The sequence below is a fragment of the Labrus bergylta genome, chromosome 9, assembly GCF_963930695.1.
Source record: "Labrus bergylta chromosome 9, fLabBer1.1, whole genome shotgun sequence".
NCBI classification, from domain to species: domain Eukaryota; kingdom Metazoa; phylum Chordata; class Actinopteri; order Labriformes; family Labridae; genus Labrus; species Labrus bergylta.
The window spans coordinates 14,977,292-15,003,669 of record NC_089203.1 but is presented as its reverse complement, the minus strand read 5'-3'; the positions used below and the strand labels follow the sequence as shown (position 1 = coordinate 15,003,669).

Below are 26,378 nucleotides of genomic sequence, written 5' to 3'. Positions count from 1 at the left end.
TGCAGTAATACAGCCTGGGCTTCTGGCCAGTGAATGGGAGATCAATCTTCAGTAAGGCACTTGAGAACAGCTTCTACAAAACTTAGAGCTGGACACTGCATTGGTGTGATGTAAATGTTGGTGTGCGGTGCATTTGTGTTTCCAATTACACGGATTGTGAAGGCTCAATGTGTCTTACATATTTAGCTACAAAGCTAAATATGCTTACGAAGGGGCTTTTTTTGGAGATGCACCGGATTGATTTGTTAAATAATGTAAGGCAGATTATTTATTAACTAAGTAAAACACATTATTATCTTTTAATTCAAAATGATTTAAGTATAGGCAGTATTTTCAGTGTGGTGGTCAGTTACATTGCTTTGCATCAGTATTCAGTGGCCTTGAACTTTTCCATGTTTTGTTTTGTTACCACTGCATCAGAAGGGATTTAGTTGGGGTTGTTTTTAATGGAACACAAAATTGTCCAGGATTTTGAAGTGGGAGTGGCGGATATTACTTTGTTAAATTTAAACATTTTCATAAATTTATGAAAAACCTTGACATTTTTTGTGCTATTCTCTGAAACTACAAACTAAGAACGGATTAAACCTTTTCTTCCCGTCTTTGTCCTTGTGCATTTTGGTCTCCATGGGTAAAAAAGAAAAACCTCAAACACACAGAGCTGCACCACGCTAACCCCTTGGCTAATGACTGATGATTATCTGCCTCCTCCTCGTCTCCTCTGTGTTCCAGGAACACTTCCTGGAGGTCATTCAGAACCAGGAGTTCCTGCTTCTCCCCACGGCAGAGATTGTTAAGCTGCTCTCCAGCGATGACATCAACGTCCCCGACGAGGAAACCATCTTCCAGGCTTTGATGATGTGGGTGCGGTATGATGTTCAGCATCGACAAGAGGATCTGGGGGTGCTCCTCGCTTTCATTCGCCTGCCTCTTCTTCCTCCCCAGGTGAGAGAGCAAGTAATAGGGTAGACTTGGTGGCTGAGAAAAAGGCAGGATAAGGATCTAATGATGGGCTTTTGTTTGAGATGGTAGCTGAAGGTTTTGCTGTCACAACTGCAGGGTAATAGCATGGCTTCTGTATGTTTGTCCAGTTCAGTTTGCTGGATTGTTTTTGACACATTTTGACAAATGTCTTATTGATTACGCAGGATTTCAGCTATGTAGGCTGTACAATGATGAGAATACATTTAAAAAAGCTGGACAAAGATTCTTTTGAGCCTGATATGACATATTCAGAAATCTTGTTTTGTCCAAGCAACAGTTTACAATCCAGTTTAAAATCCAAGCATATTTAGTAAATGACTATATTAAACATAAGTAGCAACCAATCTTCAGTTGATGTCCTGGAACAAGGGCATGTTTAGCCTCTATGATGACAAATGGCTGCTTCAGTTAATGGATTATCTAAAGAGTTCCTGATTACTTTTCTGTCAACTAATTGATTTACTTTTTATTTCAGCTTAAGGTCCCATACATTCACTGTGAGAGAACCAACTGGCACACACTCAATCTTTGAACTGACCACTGACAGGCTGTAAAGTAATGCATCGTTAATAATCACTTGGTTTATGTTAGGAGCTTTAGTAAAGAAAACCCCACCCTCTTCAGTGATGAATCAATCTGACAATATGATAGATACACATGACCTTTTATGATTACAAGGACCTCAAACCTCAATAGCTTATTTATGTTTAAACAAATACACACATGTTTGAATTCTGTATTTCTGACAAATGAGGATATATCAGATAAGTCATTATTGACAGATCTGTTGTATGAGAGTGTTTCTCCCTAAACTAATGCATCTTCATTTTCACTGACGAGTGACTGAACTCAAAACTAATCGTGCATACGTAATTCTTATTTCACTATTTTTATTTTTAGTCACAACAATGAAGTAAATGTCCTATGAATGAAAAATATGTCTTAGTATTATCTAATACAGGAGTAATACATTTAATCTATTGTCTGGGAATAACATGTTTGCTTTGAGGCAAATGAACAGAACTGATTGACTGCATTTGAAAGTCTTGGCCTGTATTTAGTAGAAACTGAAACGATAAGCAGCAGCAGTGTTATTGATGTGTCTTTCAGGCTTGAGATCAATAAATATATACCAAAGCTTCATTCATAAAAATGTATTTAAGCTTCTCTTTGCTCTGCAGCCTTTTGCATTTGATGAAAAAAAAAAAAACTGCTCAATGATAAACTCAATGGTTATAGAAATACAACTATTTTGATTTTACACACACAGCCTTTTACTGCATACCTTCAAATAACACTGAAGCCATTCTCTATTAGGCTTCAATAGCAGCCGAGTAATGTGATTTTATGTAATTTAGCTCCTTGCAGATCTGGAAAACAACAAAATGTTTTCTGATGATCTGGAATGCCAAAAGCTGCTGATGGAGGCCATGAAGTACCATCTTCTCCCGGAGAGACGTCCCATGTTTCAGAGCCCAAGAACCAAACCTAGAAAGTCTACTGTGGGTGCACTTTATGCTGTAGGCGGGATGGATGCTACCAAAGGTATGGCTCATAGGCAGTGGTTATCACTACACAGCAGCACAGTTTATTGACACTTTAATACATTTCTGTTTCTTTGGTTTTAGGGGCCACCACCATTGAGAAGTACGACCTGCGGACCAACACGTGGGTCCAGGTTGGAGTCATGAACGGGCGGCGGCTGCAGTTTGGCGTGGCGGTCATTGACAACAAGCTGTATGTGGTCGGAGGGAGGGATGGACTGAAGACGTCCAACATGGTGGAGTGTTACAATCCAATCAATAAAGTATGGTCCACCATGCCCCCAATGTCAACACACAGACATGGACTTGGTAAGTAAGTCGTTAGCAGCAACTGCTCCAGTTGAGTCATTTAAAGAAAACACTTCTATATATTGTTATAATAACAGAAAAACATTCAACATTTCAGGTCTATAAATCATGTGAGAATCATGCTACCATTCCAGGTTATCATCTAAAAAGTATAAAGTATACTTTGTTTAAAATTTGTCATTAAAATAGTGCAAGATACCCTTTAAAATTTCAAATGACAAAAGAAAACTTTTGCTTGATTGAAATACAAGGTTTCTCGAGAATACATGACAGAGAAATACAGCTGACACAGCAATTTTTAAAAACAAAATAATAGCTAAATCAACATTTATCATCTACATAAATCATGAACAAAATCTTTGTTACTTTACTAAAAGATACACATATGCTTTAATGTGAATAGTAACGTCGATCTGTATATTTTAGCTCAATTCATTTGAACCTTATTACTATTCTTTCAGAGGACGCCGATAATGAAAAACATTTTTTTTCTGACTACTTCAAAGTTTGAGGATTTAACTCAGTCAGACTACCCGCTGTTATGAAACAGCAGAGATTGCAGGATGCATGCTCAGGAGGGTCACAGCTGGCACGCTGTAAAACTCATACATTTCTTTTTTTTTTAGATAGACCTTTGATATTTTCCCATTCCCCCTATCAAAGCCTGGCAGGCTGCTCTGGCCCTGCTCTTCCTTTACCCCTCCCTGGCCAATAAATCTGATATCAGAAGCGTTTTGATTCACAGTTGAAACGAGCCTGAGTAACAGAACAGGGAGATCTTGTCAAAGCATTCAGCTCCCACACCCGGTGTGGTCGGAGGTATCAGCGAGCCCAGGAGATCACACTGTACGGATTACCTGTTTCCACTTTCATCTTTCCCACAGCAAATATCTCTTGCTGCTTTGCTTGTGGCGTGCATATTTAGAGTCTGAATATATCTGAGCTTAGTGTCTACTAACCACCCTGCTGTGTGCATTTTGTGTAAAGACAAGGAAAAGGAAAGTATACATTTCTTATTCCAAAAACCACCACTCAGTAATAACAGTGAGTCTGGCTATGAGAATTCTCTCTGAAAGTTTTTGTGTTGTTCAAACTTCTCTGGATGCAGCATTGCCCTCATTTCCCTGTGAAGTTATTGAACTCTCACCTACAGAAATAAGGGTGGTAATGTAAAAAAAACCATTGTCCTTAAACATCCTCTACAAAGTTTTCTGGCAAAAACACACGTTCCTCCGTGACTTGGGAATCAGGAACAACAATACAGTTTTATGGTCTTCCTGTTTTGAGAAAATGTTTGGCAGTATGACTCACTCTGTCCAGCTCTAAAGTGAGACACAGCCCTCGGCCTGAGCACTCTCCAAGAATGATGTCGAGGAAGTTTAAAATAGAAAAGACATTTCTTTAATCACTTACATACATTACCTAGAGCTGATAGGATGTTTTATGAAGACAGTTTATAATCAAAGGTGCAAAAGTAATCTGTGTTTGATTTGCCTAAATAGAGGTTTTGATTTCAATGATGGCATACTGTTTACACATTGTGCAATTCCTTTTTTTTTGCAGATGAGACAAAATGTCTTTGTTCTGGAAAGGATTTGAAGACAATTACAGAAACTATAGTGTGTGAAACTTCAGAGGTGGTTTAATCAAAATAAATGATCCTTGAATTGGAATAAAACTAAAGTTGTGATTTTTGTAAATAAAAAAAATGATGATTTAACGTAACAGTACAAGTACAACCGTTCAAGATACGAAGAGAAGCAATATCCAAACGGTAAACAATGGGTTAGCCATCTGATTCCGTATCAACAGTAACTTATGTTATTAAGAGAGCGACCTTTCTACTTCTTGTGGCCATCTTTGCAGGCATTGCAGTCCTGGAGGGTCCTATGTACGCAGTGGGCGGTCACGATGGCTGGAGCTATCTCAACACGGTGGAACGATGGGACCCGCAGGCCAGACAGTGGAACTACGTGGCCAGCATGTCGACACCACGCAGCACCATGGGAGTCACTGCTCTCAATGGAAAGTAAGTTACTCTATCAAACCTGTACACCACCCAAACTTAGCTTAATGCTTACACTGTGATGCTAAAACACATATGATAAGATTTTCCCTGGACTCTATATAGCTGCAGTTACAAAAAAGAAACAAAGAAGAACAAAGAAATCACAGGTCAAACTTATTAAAGGCAATCTGCACCAGAGAGGAGAACAATTTCACAAGCTGTTTATTACAGCACATTCTTCTACACAGATAGCACATACATGCACAAACACTATAGTACTACATGGAGTGCCTTTACATGGACTTGAGTATCCCGGTTTTGATTGGGGTTTTAAGTATCCCGTTTTTGTATTTCTGCATGTAAACATCACATCCCGATTTCAGAAACCGGGATTCTAGTATTTATCATGAATACAGGGATATGAATAACCAGGTTTCTCTGTGTGCATGTAAATGCCATATCCCGAATATGATCAAAACCGGGATGCTCAAGTCCATGTAAACGCACTCACATGAGACTTTTTTTTACTGTCCTTATGATGACCTAATATTGCACACATTGTCTCTTATTGCACAGACCTTACACTGTTGTATTTGTGTTGAAATGTATGGAGCCTGAGGTCAAGGTCACTGGCAGGTTAAGGCCACAAGTAGAGTACATGGAGTTAGAATGACACTGTTAGAGTATTGAAAGGGCCTTGACTGCCTTCAGTATAGATTTCCTTTTTAAATGATAAACAGTTGCCGTATGTTAACAGTATCCAGTGCTGCTGCATGTTTATCCAGTACTTTCTTTCGATCCTGTCGGAGAGGAGGAGTTCACTGAATTAGATTTTGAACATCTAAGGTCCTTCTCTGAGAGCAGATGTGTCCTTCTACTTTGCTATAATTATTACCGTACTCATCTGAATGTATTGGAGTTCTGACTATGTCTGCCATCAAACTGCAGAACGCACTCAAATGAAAAAAGTACCAAAAATCTTTAACACTGCAGCATGTTTGCTTTGAACAACCAGTCAGCACTAATGTGCTGTATTACTTGAAATAGAGCATGTAAAAACACAGGCAGGGTTATGTAACTCAGAGTGCACTGGTCCAGGAAAAGCTGAAGAGCAGTATTAGTGTGCTGCTGATAGTTTGACAACATTTCAATCCTTGAATGCAGAGTCGACCTTTTTGGTCTGCGTGAGATAAACTACAGTGTGGCTCTGCAGCAGTCAGTAGCTCAAAAGCACGGCTGCTGTGCTTACTGTGGTAATTTATACAGTGTCATTTAGTCTCTATAAAAGCAACATTTCATGGATTTGTATGTACTAAATGCCTGACAACATTATTTTAAAATAAATTATGCACAGAACGGACCAGCTCTCAGCCTAATTTAAATATGTTTGTGTGCCAAAGGAGGAAAGAAGCTGCTGCTAGGCTGCATACAGTATTCAGTTAAAGTCGATACTGGGTTATTTCTGCATCTAGGTCAAAAATAGACAACAAGGATACTGTTTCCCTCGCCTCTACTTTCTTGCTGTTGGGCCTGCAAGCTACAAGCACTTAAAACACTGATGTGATCTTCCTGGGAGAGAAAACCCTCAAAGAAAGACCCTTTGAAAAAGTGCTATTCACTGTTCACTGCTGCTTCTTATAAGAAATCTGTCACATTATCATTTTTCCGTCAACATTTTTACTAACATCTGACATCTGATGTTGGGCTCATCCTGCCAGATCCAGTTGAACTGTAAGCACATGTGAGATGTTTTGAATTGTGAACCAGTTTTTGATTCCACTCCTCAGATTGTTTGCAGTAGGGGGAAGAGACGGCAGCTCGTGTCTGAGGTCAATGGAGTGCTTCGATCCGCACACCAACAAGTGGAGCATGTGTGCTCCTATGGCCAAGAGGCGAGGGGGAGTGGGTGTGGCAACGTACAACAACTTCCTGTATGCTGTAGGCGGACACGACGCCCCCGCCTCCAACCACTGTTCTAGACTCTCCGATTGTGTGGAGAGGTCAGTTAATGCTCCTTCTCTGGAGGAAAATACACAAACACAGAAATGTTATGCAACTGATTTGGATTGCAGTTGTTGGAATTTAGTCAAGGGTGGGGATGAGGTTTTTTGACTTTCTTACAAAAACAAAAGGGAATTAAACTCCTATTGATCCACACCCTGTTCTTACATTTTGAGACATGTCTGTATTTCACTTCATGATACACAACCAATCCCTGAAAAGCTCATTGTTTCCACACTTGTTTCTATTTCACAGTATCTGGCTCCACCTGGTGGGCATAACAGAAACTGTTATGACTCACAATAAAGCTCCTTTAGTTGCATGTCACTACTATTTCACTGCTGTCTTTTCCACTCGAAAACATACTCTTGACTTTTTTAATTTACTTTTCATTATTTGTGTATTTAAAGAAGAAAAGTTACGATTATAGCTGAAATTGAATTTAAATAATCTATCTTTGATTCTGAAAGGGGGTTTAAAGAAGTAACACGTCTGTCATTCATTCTTAATTTTTGAACTGTTCCTTACTTTTACTTTTACTTTTCTTTCAGGGAACAAAAAAGGAAAGCTTATAACAGAAAACACTTTGCAATATCTCTTTATGTTTAATCTAAAGAGGATGTTTAGATGATGAAAATAGGACACTGACAACACACATACTGTATGTTCCAGTTGTAACTTGAATGCAGATTTCATCAGGAGTTCAGAGCTTTAACCACTTGTCATGTTGTGTCATATCCACTGCAGTTACATCTACAGATTATATACATAATACTCCATTATGAACTGTTTGCAGACCATTTCTGGCTCATTATGCATAAAACTAATACTAGTACCCTTTGTGAAGCAAGATAAGTGAATACACTTTTACATATCTATCAAATACCCAGAAACTGTTGAATGTAATTCAAATGATGTCTCTTCCCCGCAGTGTGGTGAAGAAATATAATTGTAAAACTCTGTGAACTGAGTTATTCCCAAGCTGCTATCGAAAACGAAATGTAGCTTTAAAGTTTCAGTTTATATACCCTCTGTAAGAAACGGAGCTGCTTGTAGTGACGACCTGTGTTTTAAAGTCTTAAAGTCACAGTTGGTGGGGCTGGTTCAATATGCTTCCCTGTTCCAAAAATGGTTAAAAATAAATAAGGAATTAACATACCCTTTTTGTTAATTCAGGTATGACCCAAAGACGGACACGTGGACCACTGTGTCCTCCCTCAGTGTTCCGCGGGATGCGGTGGGCGTCTGCCTGCTGGGTGACAGGCTTTATGCTGTGGGTGGATATGATGGCCAGTCCTATCTAAACACTGTCGAGTCCTATGATGCACAGAACAACGAGTGGACCGAGGTAATCACAAAAAGTCCTTACAACAGTGACACAACAAGCTTTCTCTCTTGTATTCTTTGTGTTGATACATTTTAAAAGCTAGTTCAGTTTATGGACACTTTTGACATTTATAAAAGTTGACATATTGTATGGATTTGTAGCTTGTTTTTGCCAGAGCTGGTAACATCAGGGTTCTAGTTATCACTGTTCAGGGGCCATAAGTCTGCTGGATTCTCTGAATACCATTAATATTTTAGAGTTGTCTTGTGTTATTTTGCAACTTGTTTTTCCACTTTGCCTCTGTAACCCCATTATCTGCATGAAGTAAAATGGGATTTTCTGAAACAAGCCTCAGACGAGCGGCTGCACGTTAACCCCTCTGTCTTCCTGCAGGAGGTCCCTCTCAACATTGGCAGGGCAGGCGCCTGCGTGGTGGTGGTGGTGGTGAAATTGCCTTGAGCGCTTTGTCTCACGACAGCACGGGAAACAAATGAGAGAGCGGCGCAGAAGAGTGGACTAGCAAAACAACAGATCAAGGACACATCCTTCGAGAGTTCTGCTTTCATTTCATTGTCCCTTAACTCAGCTCTCCAGATTTTTCAGAGGGAAACACAGACAGAGCCTTGCCCATAAACCATTGTTTCTATCATTAGTGGACATGTCTGCCCATGGGGAGAGGACTGCACATTCTCCACATTCTCAACCGATCAAGAATTTTCATAGACTTGGCTTGGCTGTAGCAAGAAGCCAAGCCTCTGTTGTTCTGGTTTGTTGAACTAGTTTTATGAAGTTCTGTGTATGTCTGTGACATTTAATGTGAAAGTGACATTTTGAGAAAATAAGCCTCAAACTTATTTTACATCCACACAGAGACTTTTCTTATCAGTGACATCACAATATAGTCTCTATTTTTGGGTTTGTATTTCACTTTTTAGCCACACAATTGAAACATAAATGTAACTTATGTACCAGTGTTGTTCCTTAGTGCGTGGTCCGAACACATTCTTACTCTTTATGGGAGAAGACCACTGTGAACACTGAGGGTCTATGTTTGTCAGGCTCGTTTGAAGAACAGGGGAAACAACAGATTCTGAATAATAGATTCGGATGTTTCCTTGACTTCTTTTTTATGGAGCCTGTAGCTACAGAACACCAAAGTCATTTGCTTTTCTTAGAAGTCTCGTTACGCATTCAATACAAGTTTACAAAATTGTGAATTACAGAAAATATATCATATTGATATTTTACATTGCTGTACAGATTTCTGGTGAACTTTCTGAATATGTGTTGATAGAATCATGCCTAAACCAGTGCGCTCTGGTGACTACAGTTATTAATATTATTATTATTATTATTATTATTATTATTATTATTATTATTCTGTCTTGATTACTGGGCATGCTAGCTGATTTGATTTATACAACATTACATATCAAGATCACTGTCTGTATTTCTAATGATGGGATGCCTTTGGGGTCATGGAGATGATCTTGTAATAAAAAAACAAACATTGGAATAATCTGCAGGCATCAAAAATCTCTTCACTAACATGACTTTGATTACAATTTTTAGATTTGTAGTTGGTTCTGCTAATTAAATTATAAAAGAATGACTCACTTGATCTCAATAAGAATAATTTGTATCTGTAATAAAAACACGTTTTGAGGCAAAGTGTTACTTTCTATGCTTTTATCATAATTTTGTACAGCATGCAAACCTATCAATAAAATGACCTCAGTCTTCTCTGCATGTTCAATTCCATGTTTTGAGCTGAATGTGGCCCCTCAGCGGGCAGGTTTTTTATTTCTCTTGTTCTGCTTTCAGTAAACTAAACGGATTCTTTGACCAAACAGAGTTTGAAGCTACTTTGATGTCAGCATTAACCTCAGCTTTCTCCTTGTTGCAGCGCTGGCTTTTCAAATCAAGCAAGCATGTTTGCTGATATCGCTCTCTCATCACCAGCCTGAAGACCAACTGCTAGTACTTGGCTTTGTTTTTCTCATTGTTTACCCTCCAAAAGTTGTAGAGGCCCTCCACCCTTACCCTCCCCTCGCTTGTTTGGATGGCTTTGAACGTTCTTTGCATACAAAACACTTGCTATGTGTTCAAGCAAAGGTTTTATTCCAAAACTTGTTGGTCTGTCAGAATGCTCAACATATTTGGCACAGCTTTATCTTTTTAGTTTTTTGAGGTGTACGTCTTTTTTTTTTTTTTTTTTTTTTGCCAATCCATTTCTCATCTGATGTGAAGATAAGCCTCTCTCGCTATCTTTCTATTTCTGTTTATCTGCATCTCCTGTCAGATCTTATAATGGAATTCAATAAAGGATAATAGCTTTCACCTAAGTTCTTCTCCTCAGAATATTACTGAAGCCCCAGTGTGCACAAATATAACCAATTCAGAATTTTTGTGTAATGGCTGTGGAAACCTGAGACTATCATGATGAAGATAAGTTTCAATTAATTTTTCCATGCATTATGAAATCATAGATCCTAATGTGCAACATTTGACTCTTTTTTTTCTGTTAATCTCTTTGATGTTCTCTCTCTGGGTGTTTGTTAAGAATTGTCCAAATTGAAATGCATCTGTTCAGGACTGAAGTGTTCTCTGCCTCCAGAGAGAGTCAGCACCATGTGATCAAAGTATGATGTCATACATCAACTCAAAGCAGGCAGATTTCCCGGTCTGATTCTGGCTTTTAGAAAAATGGGCTTTATCTTACAGAACAACATTAACATATTCTAGAAAAGAGCTGGGAAACCAAGATGGCAGTGTTTTTTCTTCACTGGTGTTATCAAGAAAAATAAATAGCTGATTTAATAATAGTTAGGTGGTGCTGCAATGATTCAACTCAAGCTGCTTTGTTGTAGCTATATTATTGAATAATCAAAATAAAACAGACTGCGATCCTCAGTTCTTCTTTAATAGAATTCCAGGTCTTAAAAGCGTAGACTATATTTCAGTCTCCTTCAAGGATATCTTGAGGTTATCCTGACGTGTATTAAAATCCAAAAAGTACCTAATCATATTCAATTGCTTAACTTTTTATTTTATTCTGGATCATGTAAATACACACCATACAACAGGCCCTCCCCTAAAAGTGGCACTTCAGGTCATTTAGCTGAATACATAGAATTCACAATACATGACACTATTGTCCTACAAACAGAAGCATGTGGGTCACTTATTTGGGAGCATTTTAAAAAATGGTTTATGCCAAATGAAAAAGAAAAAAACTGTCTTTACCGATTGCCTTTACTTAAAACCAGAGACACGACACAAGAGGAATAGGAAATAGAGAAAAACAGTATGTATTTTTTTTCAAAAGAAATTACTGAAAGTGTGCATTGGATAAAAGCTTTTTAGTGCACAGGCCTAATGCCAGCTCTTAATTTGGGTAGTTTGTTATGAAAGTGTGTAAACCAAGTTTTGAATTATGCATCCCTGCATTTTGGTTTTGTTTGTGTACAGCTTGATTCACTTTAGCATCCTTTCAGCAGTCTCAGCAAACATGCACGTGCACATGCACACGCACACACTAACACACCTTCTATCTATGCTGTATTCATGGTGATGTAATCATACCAAAAATGATCCATAGAGGGTGCTATTGCACCGCAGACAAAGTATCACACAATGCTTACCACTGCAAATCATAGATCTCCAATACCATTACTGTTCATAATAAATGTCAGTCGGCATTAAGAATGCCAAGGACAAATACTTGAGCTAATAACCCTGCATAATTATTGAGACACAATGATGAAATGTTAGGAAATTGGATGTTAAGGCGTCTGCTTCTCCTACTTTCAAATGAGCATCTTTCAGGGATGCATAAAGGCGAAGGAGATGAGTTCTGACTTGAGAGACGGTATGTCAGGTTTTAAAGGGATTTTGGCATCACAAAAGTTTGAACAATCTTTTATAATTGCATGACAAATGTAGACAGATTGTTCTATTTTGGAGCTCTGCTCCTTGCCTTTTTCTGATATTTTGTAGGAGTGATGGAGTAGCACTGCCTCATTTTTTATTCTTTTTTTATTTTTTTTTCGTGACAGTGAACAGAGATGGAAAGTGATGAGAGAAAGATGCAACAGCACAGCGTGAGCTGCAAACATCATTCTATATTGATTGTTGGTTGTAAAGACATTCTGTCTGTGTGCCAGGTTGCTTTCTTACACAATATATATTTCAGGATTTAGGAGGACTACATTTTAGGTTTGTTTTAAAAAATAAATCATCAGTCACAGAATTTTTAGATTTCACCAAACACGTATCTTCTGCTAGTCAAATAAACGCTGCATAATTGTTTGCTGTCAAAACACCATCATAACTTCAGACAGATCAGTTGGCCTCACGCTCACTGAAGAATGGCTGAAAGAAGGGATTTGGATGGTTTATTTGTCAAAACACAGGGTACAAAAAAGAGTGAGAATAAAAAAATATAAAAAAAACAGCATGCAAGGGATCATCTTCACCACAGGGACAAAAGACAAGATGGATCCCGCTAGAAGTGCCACAACAAACTGTCAACTTAGAATAAGATTGTCCCGTCAAGCCTGCTTAAATAAGCCTGTTAACATGGCACTGTTGACATCCAGCAATGGAGCACCGTGTCAAGCAGAATGTTGTCTTCTCTTCCCAGGTGACGGCAAATTGATTTGCAACAATGCAACAATTTTTTGTCAAGCGACTGACTTCACTGAGATTTAACATACAGGTAGCGGGACAGCATCAAACCACACAGGTGTGTGTCACTATACAGGTGAAGCTGAAGAAAAAAAAAATCTCCTGCTTGAGGAACTATACCACCAACTACAGCCTTGAACTTGAACACTGACAGTGATGAAGTAGTTGGCCTAGCCTTCAGGAGTCCAGTGCTGATACAAAGAATGACAGTCAGTCTGATCAAAGGCAGCAGACAAGTGCTGTAGAATGTTTCCTCCCCCCCCCGAACCCCCTGTCTCTACCTAATGATAGTTGAATTCATTGTCATCTCATTATCTTTGAAGAGGGGAAAGATCCCTCCCGTATGAGTGGGCACTGTGTCTCTTGCCATCAGACAGGCCCTAAGATTGGTGAAGCGCATTCTTGTCTCATTACGTTGAGTGAGAGGTATCAGACACATCCCATCTGCCTGACGCCTTCCGCACACATGCCGCCATGCTTCAACCGCACAAGCTGGTGCAGAAATACAGCATGAACCTTATCTGAAATTCTACATCCCTGCTTTGAGAATGGTATTCCTCTAAACACTGCTGCTGACTAAAACACTGCATGCTTAAATCTCACTGAATGCTGGCTTACTCTTCATTGCACACGCGGCTGATTTGCAGTGCCAACCATCGTAGAGCCAACTACTCTCAGACACGCGTCTAGTCTGCTACTCTTATCATCATTAATATTGCAGCGTAACTTGTAGTTTACTTCTTAATGGTTTTAAACTAGTACACAAAGCCCATTTATCCCCCGGCAACTGGCTGCAAGGCTTTTTCTGGTTGCTTCTGACAAATGAAAAGAGAACAAAATTCTGCAGTCCCTCCCAATTTTCCACTTTGCAAACCCTCTCTGGGGTAAAGGAACAGCACAGATAGAAATAAGAAAATCAGAGCACATTACAGAATCACACACTGATGCAACAGCACAGCATATTGCATCAAGAATGAATATAAAAAGCCATATACAGTCGCTGAAGCATCCTTTTTTAATTTTTCAATCTAGACATACAGTATAATTAAATTCAGGGATAATTTTAGGCCTTGGTTGACTAGTCTTATTGTGCCCGAAGCCAAAAGTGAACAATAACTTGTGACAGAAACACCAAATTGGTCCCAGTTTCTCTTGACTGGCTTTAACAGATGTCATGGGCCGATTGCCAAAGCATCTTATCGTGGACACAGTAAAGTGAAACCACAACACTGATCTACATGATGGATGTCAGATCAAAATGAATCCAGCCATGGTTTTTACCAGCTTTGAATTCATGCATGGGGGAAGCCTGTCAGGGGCTAGAGATGATGTGGACACTGGCTCTCACTGTTTGTCAAGATTTTACATCCCTCCCCCTCGCTTCTCGTTTGAAGCTAAGCGTCTGCCGTCTAGCAGCTTGCTGCCAATACGCCTGAGAATCTAGATCCAACATTTGTGGACTTCATACGGGAATAAATGCAATTAGACTGTTTTGTGGGTGCTCTGCATCCCTTTGCACACACCCATGCAATCTATCATTTTAATGGGCCTCAACTTTGCCAGGCAACATTGCTTTAAATTGGTAACTACACTTGTCTGTTCCGTATTTTATGTGTCAAATTCAGACAGGAAACTTGTGACCCATCAATGGTGCATTTTTCACAGCAGTTTTGCTTCTTTGAAAGGCTGTGAGGAACTAAGAAACACAAAGCAGACTTTGGAAAGCATCAAACATTGTTTTGACATTAAATGGAATAATGAGGAGGCATCAAAACCTGAAAAGGATCACCTACGCAAACTGCCCAATACTTTAAATGAGATCTGTTGTTTGTTTTCTGATGCAGCTGCAACTCGCAAAGTCTCTCTTGTCCAACTTGCTTGCAGCCTCCATAATTTATAAAACATCATGTCAACTTTAATAACACAAGATCTGGTTTTGTGAAGGACACACACTATATATGTTTTATAGCCTCATTTTTTCCGGATAAATCTTTGCAATAAGAGAAAAAAAACATCTGGTTGATTGTGTGTCACCATTGTGTGTGTTCCACCTTTTACACCATGATCTTTCTCTCTGCAAATTAGTGACCCTGCAACACCTGCTCACAAATTACCTCTCGAATGATATCACTTCTTTTGTCAGACACGACTGCCTTTCTTTCCCTGAGCCACTGCTTACCACTATCGTTAGTGAAGATGAACAGTCCACGACAATTAAAGGTGTGGACCATTACTTCTGTTGGAAGGAACGTTAGGCCTCATGCTTTACAGCCTGCGGGTGAACCTTGTCGTCTATATCTGTCATCCAGACCAGAGCCATTATGGAGAGCCTTGGAACGGATGAAGAGCTAACAAATATCCATGGCTCTGAATTCATTGGGTCCGGAGGTCTGAAGAATGCAGAAAGAGAATACAATGGAAGGTAATAAAAATTGGTAAAATAAATTAAGCTTGCGGTAAATAAAGAAGACATAAGCAAAATGCTGCATTGTCTAGCAAATTACAGATTAACAGGTGACTTTGTGTGATTAATAAGTTAGGCTATTACATAAAAATTAAAAAATACTTTTGATCGCCAACATCCACCAAAATTTCTCAGAATTAGTGGATATTTCTTGGTTCTATGTATTATTTGGTGTGTTAGTAACAGCACCATATTTATTTGTTAGTAGCCTTCTGCAAAGACCAGCAGAGGGCGTTCTGAGCTAAAACAGGTCAGTGCGCATGCTAACAGGCACGACCAAGAGAACAGGTGAAATGTATGAACGTGTTTACACAGGTAAGAGTAAACAAATAGACTTCTATTGTGGCAAAACACAGTATAAACTCTTGGTCATTTTAGAAATGTACATTATTTGTAGGTAAAACAGTGATTGTGAGCTTTCATGTGAGGAGGTCCTGTTTTTGCTTGTTGCTAACCTATGACGTACGTAAAACAGCTTGCGATGCGTTGCTAGCGTTAGCGTTTAGCATAAACAAATTACAGTTAACGTTTTGCATGAAGAGGCATGTAAGTCAGTAAAGTCGGTCAAAGGTGAAGTTAATGGTTACCAGACAAAGAAATTTGTTAAGTGCTATTTTATCACTTTAACAATAAACCATCTATATGTTTAGAGTGAGTGAAGTTAAGGATATGGCTACTAGACAGGCAATAAGCTGGCATTGTTAAGCCTGTAAAAAACATTTAACTGTAACAGTTTATCAATCAGGAAAGCTAGATATAGTCTATATTTTTTTATTTTTTTATTTTATTTTATTTTACTATGAACCACAAGATAAACAAGGAAACAGGGCTGGCCAATTTTACCAAGGATAGTCAACTACCTTTGAAACTTGTAGAATTAAAGCTATTTAACCTATACAGGTTTAATTTATGTTCATGAGACAAGTAGGTCTATTTTTATTTTGGTTGTTGTTGGAAATGTTACTGCAGAGTACAAATACTATGTGTACTTTAATTATGTTGGAAACCCAGTGGTGAAAACTAGGTCTTGTGTGAATTTTTTCACGAGAAGGGTGATGTAGGTGTTGGGAAGCAGCATTACAGTGTTTGCCTTAATATGAATGTGTAGTTGGATACTGTCACAATTTCAACGAAATAGCAAAGAAGCACATAACTGGTGAACAGAAACCATAATGGAGCAGTTTCATTATGTGCATGGAGATTGCACTGGTGGTGTGCAGGTCACAGGATATAAACGTCAACACGCCCTCCCGCTCGCTCATGGTGAATTTTCTTGAATATTTCCTGCTGCATTCTCACCTCAGCTCACCCTGACTTTACACTGTCGATTAACAAGGGGGTTATGAGGGCTGGAAGTAACAAAAATTAAACGATAAAAGTGGGGGTGATGAAAACTTGTGAATAAGAAAATGGAGTTATAAAAATTCATTGAAGTTGAATAATTCATATTTATCAAACATGCTTAGTATTTCAAATCACATGAATTTTCATCCCCTCCTTTTTTATCGTCACTTTTTGTTACTTCCACTGTTGAGGCCTCTTTCCTTAAATGATAAATGAAAATGTTTGTGTTGAGAATAACAATTAATGAACGAAAGACAATCAAAAATGATCAAATTTGGCTCGATTATCATCAACACAACAACTGTTTGATTTTTTGAATTCAAATGCATTTTTTTCTCTGCATTTTCTAATTCACCATTGTTTTCATCACTGCTGATTTTATTGTTTATTTTTTGTTACTTCTACCCGTCATAGGAAGTAAAAAAAAATCTGGATAAAGTTTAATTGAAAAATTTGGGGTTTTTTTGCGTTCACACATGCAGCAGCTCATCTTAAAATTTTCAGAAAGTTTTCAGGAGTTTTGTGCAAGTGTGAAATTTTAGTGTATTGTTTATTAAGGATGACTGTTACTTCCACTCAGAGGGCTCTGTAACTCTAGATGTAGGAGTCACCTGGGGTTGTTTCATATTTGGGAGGTAATCGAACTTCTAATAGGGCTATTAAGCTTTGTGTTTGATGGTCAGTGAGTACCAGTTAATGTAGTCTGGCTGCTTCTTCAACTGCTCTGTATGAATTTGAATTTATTCAAGAATTTAATACTGAAGGTGTGATGTTGTGTTGTTTTGTTGTGTAGCCTTTGCAGTTTTTTTAGGTCTTGACAGGGCTCAGCTGAAATGAGTAAAGAAACAAAATGAACACATCGCTAGTATTTAATATATTTCCCGGTTACTGTACTTTCTTGTGCTTTCTCATCCCCTCGTAAGGGCATAGGGGGAAAAAATATAGAAATCTTATCACTAGTGATGTGTGCAATTATTCAATTTAACAAATCAAAGGCATGAACCTCTAAAATTATGTGGCTTTCCATTTACCTTGGAAGTCGGAACTGGGAATGACGTCACACCCGAGTTAACTGCGTTCCAGTTGCAAGTCAGAATTTCTGACTTCCGAGATCAACTGGAACGCAGCATTAGCACCACAATTACTAGTTGGTTATATTTATTTATTTTGTCAATTAGGTCCATAGTGCCAGTTAAATGCCTTGTTTAAAGGAAGAATATGTAATACTTTTTGGTCCAGTAGATGTCGCCCTTCAGCACGAAACCAAAACAACTCGTGCTGCATTGTGGTGTTAGCATGCTAATGCTAGCGCAAGCGCTGGGAATGTTTTTCAGTGGGTGGACTTCCTAGACTCGGGTCTAGACTATCTCCATAAAATGTTGACATTTTCATTTTGCTGAACAAAAATGTTTTGGAGTGGGTTGCCGGTATCCAAGTTGTGGGTGCACGCACCGCATGTACAGTATGGAGGCTGAAGTCTTCCAATCGAACGGGCAGGGTTTGAATTCGATCTGTGGCTCCTTTCCCACATTTTATTCCTAACACTCGCACCCCATTTTCTGACTCTATCCAATGTCGTGTCTCTAAATACAAAAGGCATAATAACCCCCCCCCAAAAAAATAAAATAAATAAAAATAAATAACAATATTTTTTTGGAGTCTAGTAAGTACCACATAATGTGTGTGTGCTGTTTGGTGTTGTTTAAAGGGGATTGCCAATATCAGGCAGGCTGTTGTTTAAAAGTCTAAACATGTTAATCCAGGCCTAACTGTCATCATTTTGTAGGTCAAGCTGCATTTTTGTTGTCCGCTGCGCACATAAACACTGTTCCATGGCGTGAGTGTTCGTCTCTGTCACTGATTGCCACGGCGTTGTTGTGAAAGAAAATACTAAAATAAGTAAAAGTCACAATCAAACTAATCTTGCGGGCCAAATAGTATTTATGAGGTGAGAGCTCAAATTGGATGTGTTTCCTGGTTTCAGAGGGATATTTTCGGCACAGATTTTACAAATTGCATAATTTAAATTTGTTTTTTCTGTATTCATAAGATTAGGTCTGAGCTGCCTACAGATAGCATCTGAGCAGGCACATACTACAGCTGATGTAGTCAACTTTTTAGGACATTTTGTTTCTTGCATAACCCCAGGCAATCAGCATCACAAAGACAAAACCCACAGGGCAGCCATATTGCCAGGAGGATTGCCCACGGTGGAGAAAAACTGAATCTTTCTTATCCTCCTATAGCCTGGTGTCTGAATCTGATAGCATATGCATGCAGATATCAACTTGAAAAGATGAATTCCCATCTTACTACACTTTTTTTGCAGGAAAATTTCTTGTACTCAGAGTAGCCTAGGTCTCTTGTAACATAGCCTTTGGCTTGATAAAGAACTTTCCCTCCAGATTCATCCTTTGGCTCATGCCTGATTCCACTGCTGTTAAATAATGTAGGCCGAATCTGTATTTTGTTACAGGATGGAGTTTGAAGGAATACTAAACTGCATCAAGTAAAAAGCTATTAAGGCTGCTTCAGTAAATTAAATACATGATATTTTACCATGTAAATAGTTGGTTTGTACACCTGATCATTATATAATGTAATGCTTTCCTGCACTGCCCCTAAGCACATCCCATTTCAGCAGAAGGTGTTCTAAAAAAAAAAAATCTCAAGTGATTACTGCATGTGAGCTTGATATTAATTACTCTAAAGCCAATATCCACATCAGCACTTTCCAGAATTTTACAAAATTACAAATGAGCTCATGTCAAAACATCAATGTTTGTAATGTAACACTAGATTCAGTCTTTCAAACATTTAAAATGAAACAACAGGACTAAAAATTACATGAAAATACAACTAATAAACACAAATATTTACCGTATATGTTTTCAGTGCAAAAGGTGAATGCCAACTTTTTTATGAATGTACAGTCAAGCCCGTTTCCACTTCTGCTATACACTGTATACCTTATGTCCTTCACAACAGCAAACCATGCATAAAGACCAGCTTCCCAACATAGTTACAAGTAGGATGCAACACTGTGAAAGGTGCTGCCTCTTTAAGTCTCCTGTGTGGCATGTTAAGCAATGGTAATCTGCCGCAGTGCAGACAATAAATTCCACTGCATAACTTAGCGTCGCCATGACATCCTACCTGGGTGGAATATCATATGGGCAGATGGAGCGATAGGTGGGTGGATGGATAGAGGCCATGCCCCTTGCAGAATAAATATGTGTCCTCAATGTTGACACAAAAGGGACAAAATCTGACTACTCACTGCCGTGTCACCACTTGTCCATGTTCTGAATTAGAGTGAAAAAAAGGACTGTGAATAAATTATTTCCCCCTGCTTAGAGACGTTTTGGTCAGCATGCGATTCATCTGTTCAGTGCAACAATGGAGCTCAATGCAATGACAAATCTGAAGGCATGGGCTGTCTTCCCAGCTCCCAAAAGCTTAATGGTGTGCCATGTGGAATGATGTAATGCTAAAACACTGCAAAACTTGAGTGCTCAACAGCTTTAGTGAGGGCAGGGAGAAGAGGGAGAGACAGGCTGGAGAGAGAGAGGGAGAGAGACAGAAGGAGACTCAAAGGGCCTGATTACTGCATATCATCTAGAATACAACTTGTACCACACAAATCTCCAGTGAGATCCCCATACTGTTGGAGGATGATAACAGAAATGAAAAGCTAGTTTGTGTTGGGGCTCTCTTAACGCTGCCGCCTCGCAGTGTTGAGGAAAGTGATCTTCGAATGTTCACTGCGTGACTTAGACAGCGACTCTGCATTTATTTGACAAACTGAAAGCCATTTCAGGCTGTCGTAAGCAAAATTATTTGGAACACCCTGAAGCAAGGACCTATAATCCCCAGCAAAGAAATGTTATTATTCATAACAGTGTGAAAAGAGACACACCAAAGCTGCCCTGCACTAACTGCGGCTTTTTGCTACAGGGTTTAGATATTATTTTATTCCCCAAATTTTCATGAAAGATATTAGACTGGCTTTTTATTCTTTTCCCTTTTTGTAAGTACAGAAGATTAAATGGTGGTACTCTATAAGCAAGCACAGTAACACTCTATAAAACAGCTCTTTGCATACATATTGCTTCTTACGTAAAGGAAGCCAGTGAGTGTTATTCCACACGAGACAGCATGATGTCAAATGTAATGAGAAAGACTTTATCAGATGCAAAAGAAATGAAGGCATTATTGCTAAATTGTTCCTATTCATTCATGTTGGTTCTTTCAGAAATGAGAAAAAGCTAGTGAGAAAGCTGAGAAATCCAAATCTCACATGGGGTCAGCTGTGGCTCAGGTGGTAGCGTTGTTGCCTCTTAACCAGAAGGTTGAGGGTTCAATCCCCAGCTGATCAACATGCTCAATGTGTCCTTGGGCAAGATTCTTCACCCTGCATTGCTCCCATTGGTTCAGTGGATGAATGGATTGTTGTTGGAGGATTCACTTTAGATAAAAGCATCTGCTAAGTAAATTGTAACAATGCAGTTCTGATCAGGCAGATAAGTAGCAAAATTACAGCATTTTAAAAGAAACAATAATGAACAGTTCTTTCAGTTGAGCTTTTTAAAATTGTAATTTGGTTGGTCTCTCTACTTCTATGAAGTTCATATCTAGTACTGTGGACAAAATAGCAGATTTCAGGGTTTCTTTTGTGCATTGGGAAACATTAAATGACATTTTTCACATTTTTCTCACATATTTATAACCAAAGAACAATTTCATTAATCATGAAAATAACCTGTAGATGAATTTTCAATGAACTAATCATCAGTTGCAGCCCCAATGAAATGCTACATGTTTTGAATGAGTAGATTTAAATCAGTAAAAAATCAGGCTAAAAATCTCCATCAGGTTCATCCCCTTCTGGGACGCATTGGTGAGCTGTTAAAATAATAATATTTTGTTCTAAGAAGTTCATGCAGCCCCTGTTACTGTGGCATTTAAATCACTTAAAATGGAAATCTGATAGAATTTTCTTTATGTACCACTGCAGTCTGGGGACTAATTTCACACCGAGCAAAATATGCACAAGGAATACTTATCAGGTGTCAATTAAAGAAATACAGACAAAAAAACCCTCTCAACACATTTCTACATTTGCAACAAAATAACATTATATTATTTAACAACATAAAGGCAGTTTGTTATTTAAATGATGATTCAGAGAAAAACATTAGATCAGAGGTGTAATGAGGACTGCTTCTTAAAAGCTCTCACAGGAGTCGTTTCTTCATGGTGAGTCTTTATTATAGCTTGGTACAGAAATCAATTACACTTTTAAAGGGAATCTTGATCCCTTATGGGAAATTCATCAAGGAACATTTTGCATTTTCACAGGTCTTCAGGGTTGAGAGAGCAAAGCAAAATGTTCATGTTCAAAGCCAAATGCATGCCTGTACAAGACCTTTATAGGATAATATTAAAAGTAATGATGATCATACTAATGAAAAACTAACGCCAGTTCAAGTCCTGCATCTGACCAATAAAGATCCAGCCAGTAGTACATATTTAAATTCCCTTTTTGTGTATTTTTGGTTGCTGTATGAGTGACTTGGTATCCCACATTCATGGTCGATTTTCTATTTCATTTCAGATCCCAAACCAATTTGTTGCAGCCTGTAGAAACACGCTCTTTACTATGCATGGCGTTCTAATACCCTTGGCCCTTTTTGGACAAAAGGCAGAGCAGAGAGCCAAGGGGCATTTCATTTCATGCTCTGCCTCCTCACCCCCAGATGTTCACCTGGAAAACATCTCCACTGATACAGGTTGAAGTTTAATGGCCTGCAAATTGCCCCAAGCTCAGGTAATGAAATGCAACCTCTGTATAATTTTAATTGAGAACTCTGGATGGAAATCAAATGATAATGTGCTCCATGCTTGGGAAGTTTTCAAGTAACAGTGAAATTTGTGCCTGGTGTGTAAGTGCAGCTTGGGCTAAGGTAAATGGCTTTTTCCTTTTCAGCCTCTCCATTTTAATTGTGGATTGCACGGTGTAATAAACGGGTTGGTCATGACTTAGCATCTGGTAAATGAAGCAGAGGATGTACACACCTCTGGATGCACAATGGTGCTCCATATTTACAATTCAATCTGACAGGGTGCCTATTAGAAGCCATAAAGCTGCTCAAGTGTTAGATAAGATACCCTCAATAACCTCCGCTCCCCTGGGCACAGACAGTGTGTGTGTGTGTGTGTGTGAGACACACTCATTTCTTGCACTCAACATTGATCCATCTGTGTGTCGTCATTTCTTTTACATGTTTTTGCTATGTTGAGTAACATAAGTATTTAATGTACGGTGCCCTTGATTTTAGCCTTGTGTCAATAGTTGCAGTTTACAGCAACCCCAACAGCCGATAGTTGGGAATGAATTCAGCAGATGGGTTGAGTTTCTAAAAAAATGTTTTTATTTTAGCTTTTTTTGAGGGGAGCATTAATAACATTAGCTTCCATTTTTAGTTCAGTCAATTTGCCGGTGTTACATTTGGAATTTGCCATGTTGTCTCCTGAATTTACCCAGCAGTTATTACTTTTTTTTTTTTTTTTACGATTTAGGCATCTTGCATTATATCATCATGGAAGACATAGATGGCTTCTAATAAGCACCCTGTCAGATTGAATTGTAAATATGGACATAGACAGCAAAGGCAAAGCAAAGGCAAAGCTTTTCAAAAGACAAAACATCTCTAGAAACAGCTGATACGACCCGGGTTCTATTTTGCATTACAAATTAATAAAGTGAGCATCCTCTGTGTTGGGTTTTAAAAAGTGTAGCCACACCTTGGCCGCTTTTCTTTCACTATTGCCCATGGCACACACCTTTAGTGCATTAGTGTAAGCAGAGCACACACAGGCTAGTTATCCTAGCCTGCAGATACACCGGAAATTTGAGCCCCCTAGGCTGACATTGTTGTTGATTTTTTGTTAGGTGACATTTATGTGGTTGCTGCCCCTGGCTGAGAGATTACGGCTCAGTTAAACAGTTATTCACGTCCTCGCCTGTAGCAGTGCATCAGTGAACCAAAATCCAGCGGACTAATTGTGACTTGAATAAACTGCAGAGGTGACTTAGTCTCACTCGCCCTCTCTCTCTGTATGTGATATGCTACAGGTATGACATTTGTCATCATTATATATAAAGGTAGTCTGTAATTTGTAGTACTGAGAAAATACTTCTGTATGTGTGTCAGAAGACCTTACAAATGTAAGTCCAATATTCACTCCCTTTTGTACCCATTCGGTTACAGCTTCTTGAGAACATAGTTGTTATTTTTACCTCCCAAATACTTTACTGTGGTCATTAGCTAGTCACTAATGCTGCCTTATTTCCTCATGCTGATGGGCAAGCTACAAACTGTGTCTTTATCAAACATTTTCACTTTAAAACTTCTACTTGGGACAGTGTTGATAGGAGTAATCAGACTGAACCAAAAGATTCCAATTGTGAGCTATTAGACTGAAACACTAAGGGCCAGATTTTCTTAAGGTTTGCGTGTCTTAAAACGTGTGCAAACTTGATACCACCAGCAAAAAAAGTGCTATCTGATCTACTAACGGCGCGCAGTGAGGATTGCGTCTTTCAAATGAGCAAAACAACACGCATTGACTATTTAGTACGTTTGCCTTAATGTATATGCAATATGGGGCGTTTCTGCCCTGATTGTGACGGTGTCTGTATTTAACACCTTTGCTAACCCAGGAGACCAGCGTTAAGCACAACAAAAGAAGACATAAAGATCACGTTTTTCCCCACATGTGTTTACATGTTTCAAATGACAGAAAAATAAATGGCATGCATTTATTTTTTAATTTGATTCAATATTCTAATCGTTAAGGAAGAGAAACACCATGATTAAACTACAGGCTATTGTTGCCATATATCCAAACAAAACTGAACATTCACAGCCTCTGCGTTCTATAGAATTTCAACATTGACATTTATGTCTTCCTATTTCCCTTTTCACCAACATTACATTTTAAACTGGGGATTTCCTTTTTCTCTCCCCCAGCTCGCCCCCTCTGGTGCGCTCCTCTCCATAGTGCGTGCGTCTCCTCCCTCTAAAGCCCGCTGCTGCTGCTACTCTGTAGGACGCTTTGATTGGGGGACCTCACCAATGTTTGTACCCCCGTCTTCGACACCTCTTTCCAGGGCATTTATGTCTGATCAGACGCAGCGCTGGCCAGCTGTCTGGTGCGAAACAACGGCGAGTGTAGAGCGCCCGTGCCACAGAGGACACAGCTCGCACCTCCTGCGCAATGTATGACACTTCATTCTTAAGATTAAGGGAAGAAAAGAGAGGCCCTGTTTAATGCCGATGTTTTCTATTAACCAAAATTTTCTTTGTAATATTCAGATTTATATCCTATAACTCAAAAGTATTGTGCGTTTATTTGCCTCTCCCACTAATACCTATTTTGCGCTTGCAGTCATCCTGCTTTCTGTCCAAACTCTCCGTGATGTAAACCAGTAGAACACACAAAAGCCTAACTTAAATAGTACCGCCTCCACAAGGTTTGCACCTGTTGTCATTCACCCGCAAAACGCCCATCAAACCAAACGTGCAAACTTTTGGAGCGAACACGCAATTTAGTAATCTTTAATTGGGAGCTTAGTAAATCTGGCCCTTCGTATTAAGTGCAAATTTATTGACTGTAAAATAATAGAATTGTTTTTTATAAAGTACACATGAGATTTTTCATCCTCCTTTATGCTAAAATGAACAATGATTTATACCACTTGGTTGTTTACTGAAAGCTGGTTACGGTCAGCAGTTGTCATTGATGCACACATGCTGTGGGTGCACTGCACTGTGGGAATGGCATAATAAACCAGATGTTGTCAAACTATCATTTGAAGCCCAACTGTTGCCACAGATATAGTATTTGAAGTTTGGTGATAAAGGAGTGATTGAAAAAAAAAAAGGTATGTATGTTTAGCTCCAGTGTGTGAAATAGTAACGTGAGGCAGCCTTTGAACAGTTTACCAAAAAGTAGTTTAAGAGAGAAATGTATATGTCTTCTTGGCTGTTTCATTTGACATGAGGTGCACACGTGCAAACTAACTGAAGTACTGGCATCTTCTCCAGACACTACTGCTTATTTGTCACCTGTCTCACCTCTCCCAGATGTTCACGAAAGCCCTAATGATGTGCACGCTCTCTCTTTCTCCTGCTCTAGTCTACTTCAAGAAGAAGATGGAATTCATGCCGTGCCTGAAGTTGCCTGAAGTATTTTTTCACACAAACAGGTACACAAACACACACATATACGCACACATAGGAACGTACACTTAGAGCGTGGATGGACCTTATTCGAAAGGTTTCCGACAGGCAGCAGGTGATGGCGCCAGGGCCAGCTGCTCCTGCCCCACCTCTGCTCAGCTGTCCGAGCCCAGAGCAGCCTTTGAACAGCCTATTACCCCGACACAGGACCGGGGGAAAGCAATCAGCTCCAGAGGTTCACCGCTCTCACACCAGATGGTGTGGGAGATGAATCGAGCCATTATATTAGTGCTGGATAATTCCTCAGATGAAGCTAATTAAAAAGAAAAATAAGTGCTATCCTCCCTCTTCTTACCTCCGTTGCAGTCTGAACGGAAACTCCTCTGACAATCTTTCACTTCATGGAGAAAAAAAAAAAGAAATAGCCGTATTTGAGATTATGCTAATATCTGCTCTTAAC

At 39.0% G+C, this 26,378-nt stretch overlaps 1 protein-coding gene across 2 annotated transcripts in view; it reads left to right on the top strand.

The window, feature by feature from the left end:
- The window catches only part of klhl4 (kelch-like family member 4), a 28,753-nt gene extending 18,359 nt beyond the window's left edge, over positions 1 to 10,394 (top strand). For both annotated transcript variants that reach the window (XM_020637163.3, XM_065958707.1), the window contains exons 5-11: positions 733 to 945; positions 2,343 to 2,529; positions 2,613 to 2,837; positions 4,704 to 4,866; positions 6,633 to 6,845; positions 8,023 to 8,194; positions 8,567 to 10,394. In XM_020637163.3, coding sequence (XP_020492819.1) covers positions 733 to 945; positions 2,343 to 2,529; positions 2,613 to 2,837; positions 4,704 to 4,866; positions 6,633 to 6,845; positions 8,023 to 8,194; positions 8,567 to 8,632 — 1,239 coding nt within the window. In that variant the 3' untranslated portion in view covers positions 8,633 to 10,394. The remainder of the gene's footprint in view (positions 1 to 732; positions 946 to 2,342; positions 2,530 to 2,612; positions 2,838 to 4,703; positions 4,867 to 6,632; positions 6,846 to 8,022; positions 8,195 to 8,566) is intronic.
- Positions 10,395 to 26,378: the final 15,984 nt, after the last annotated feature.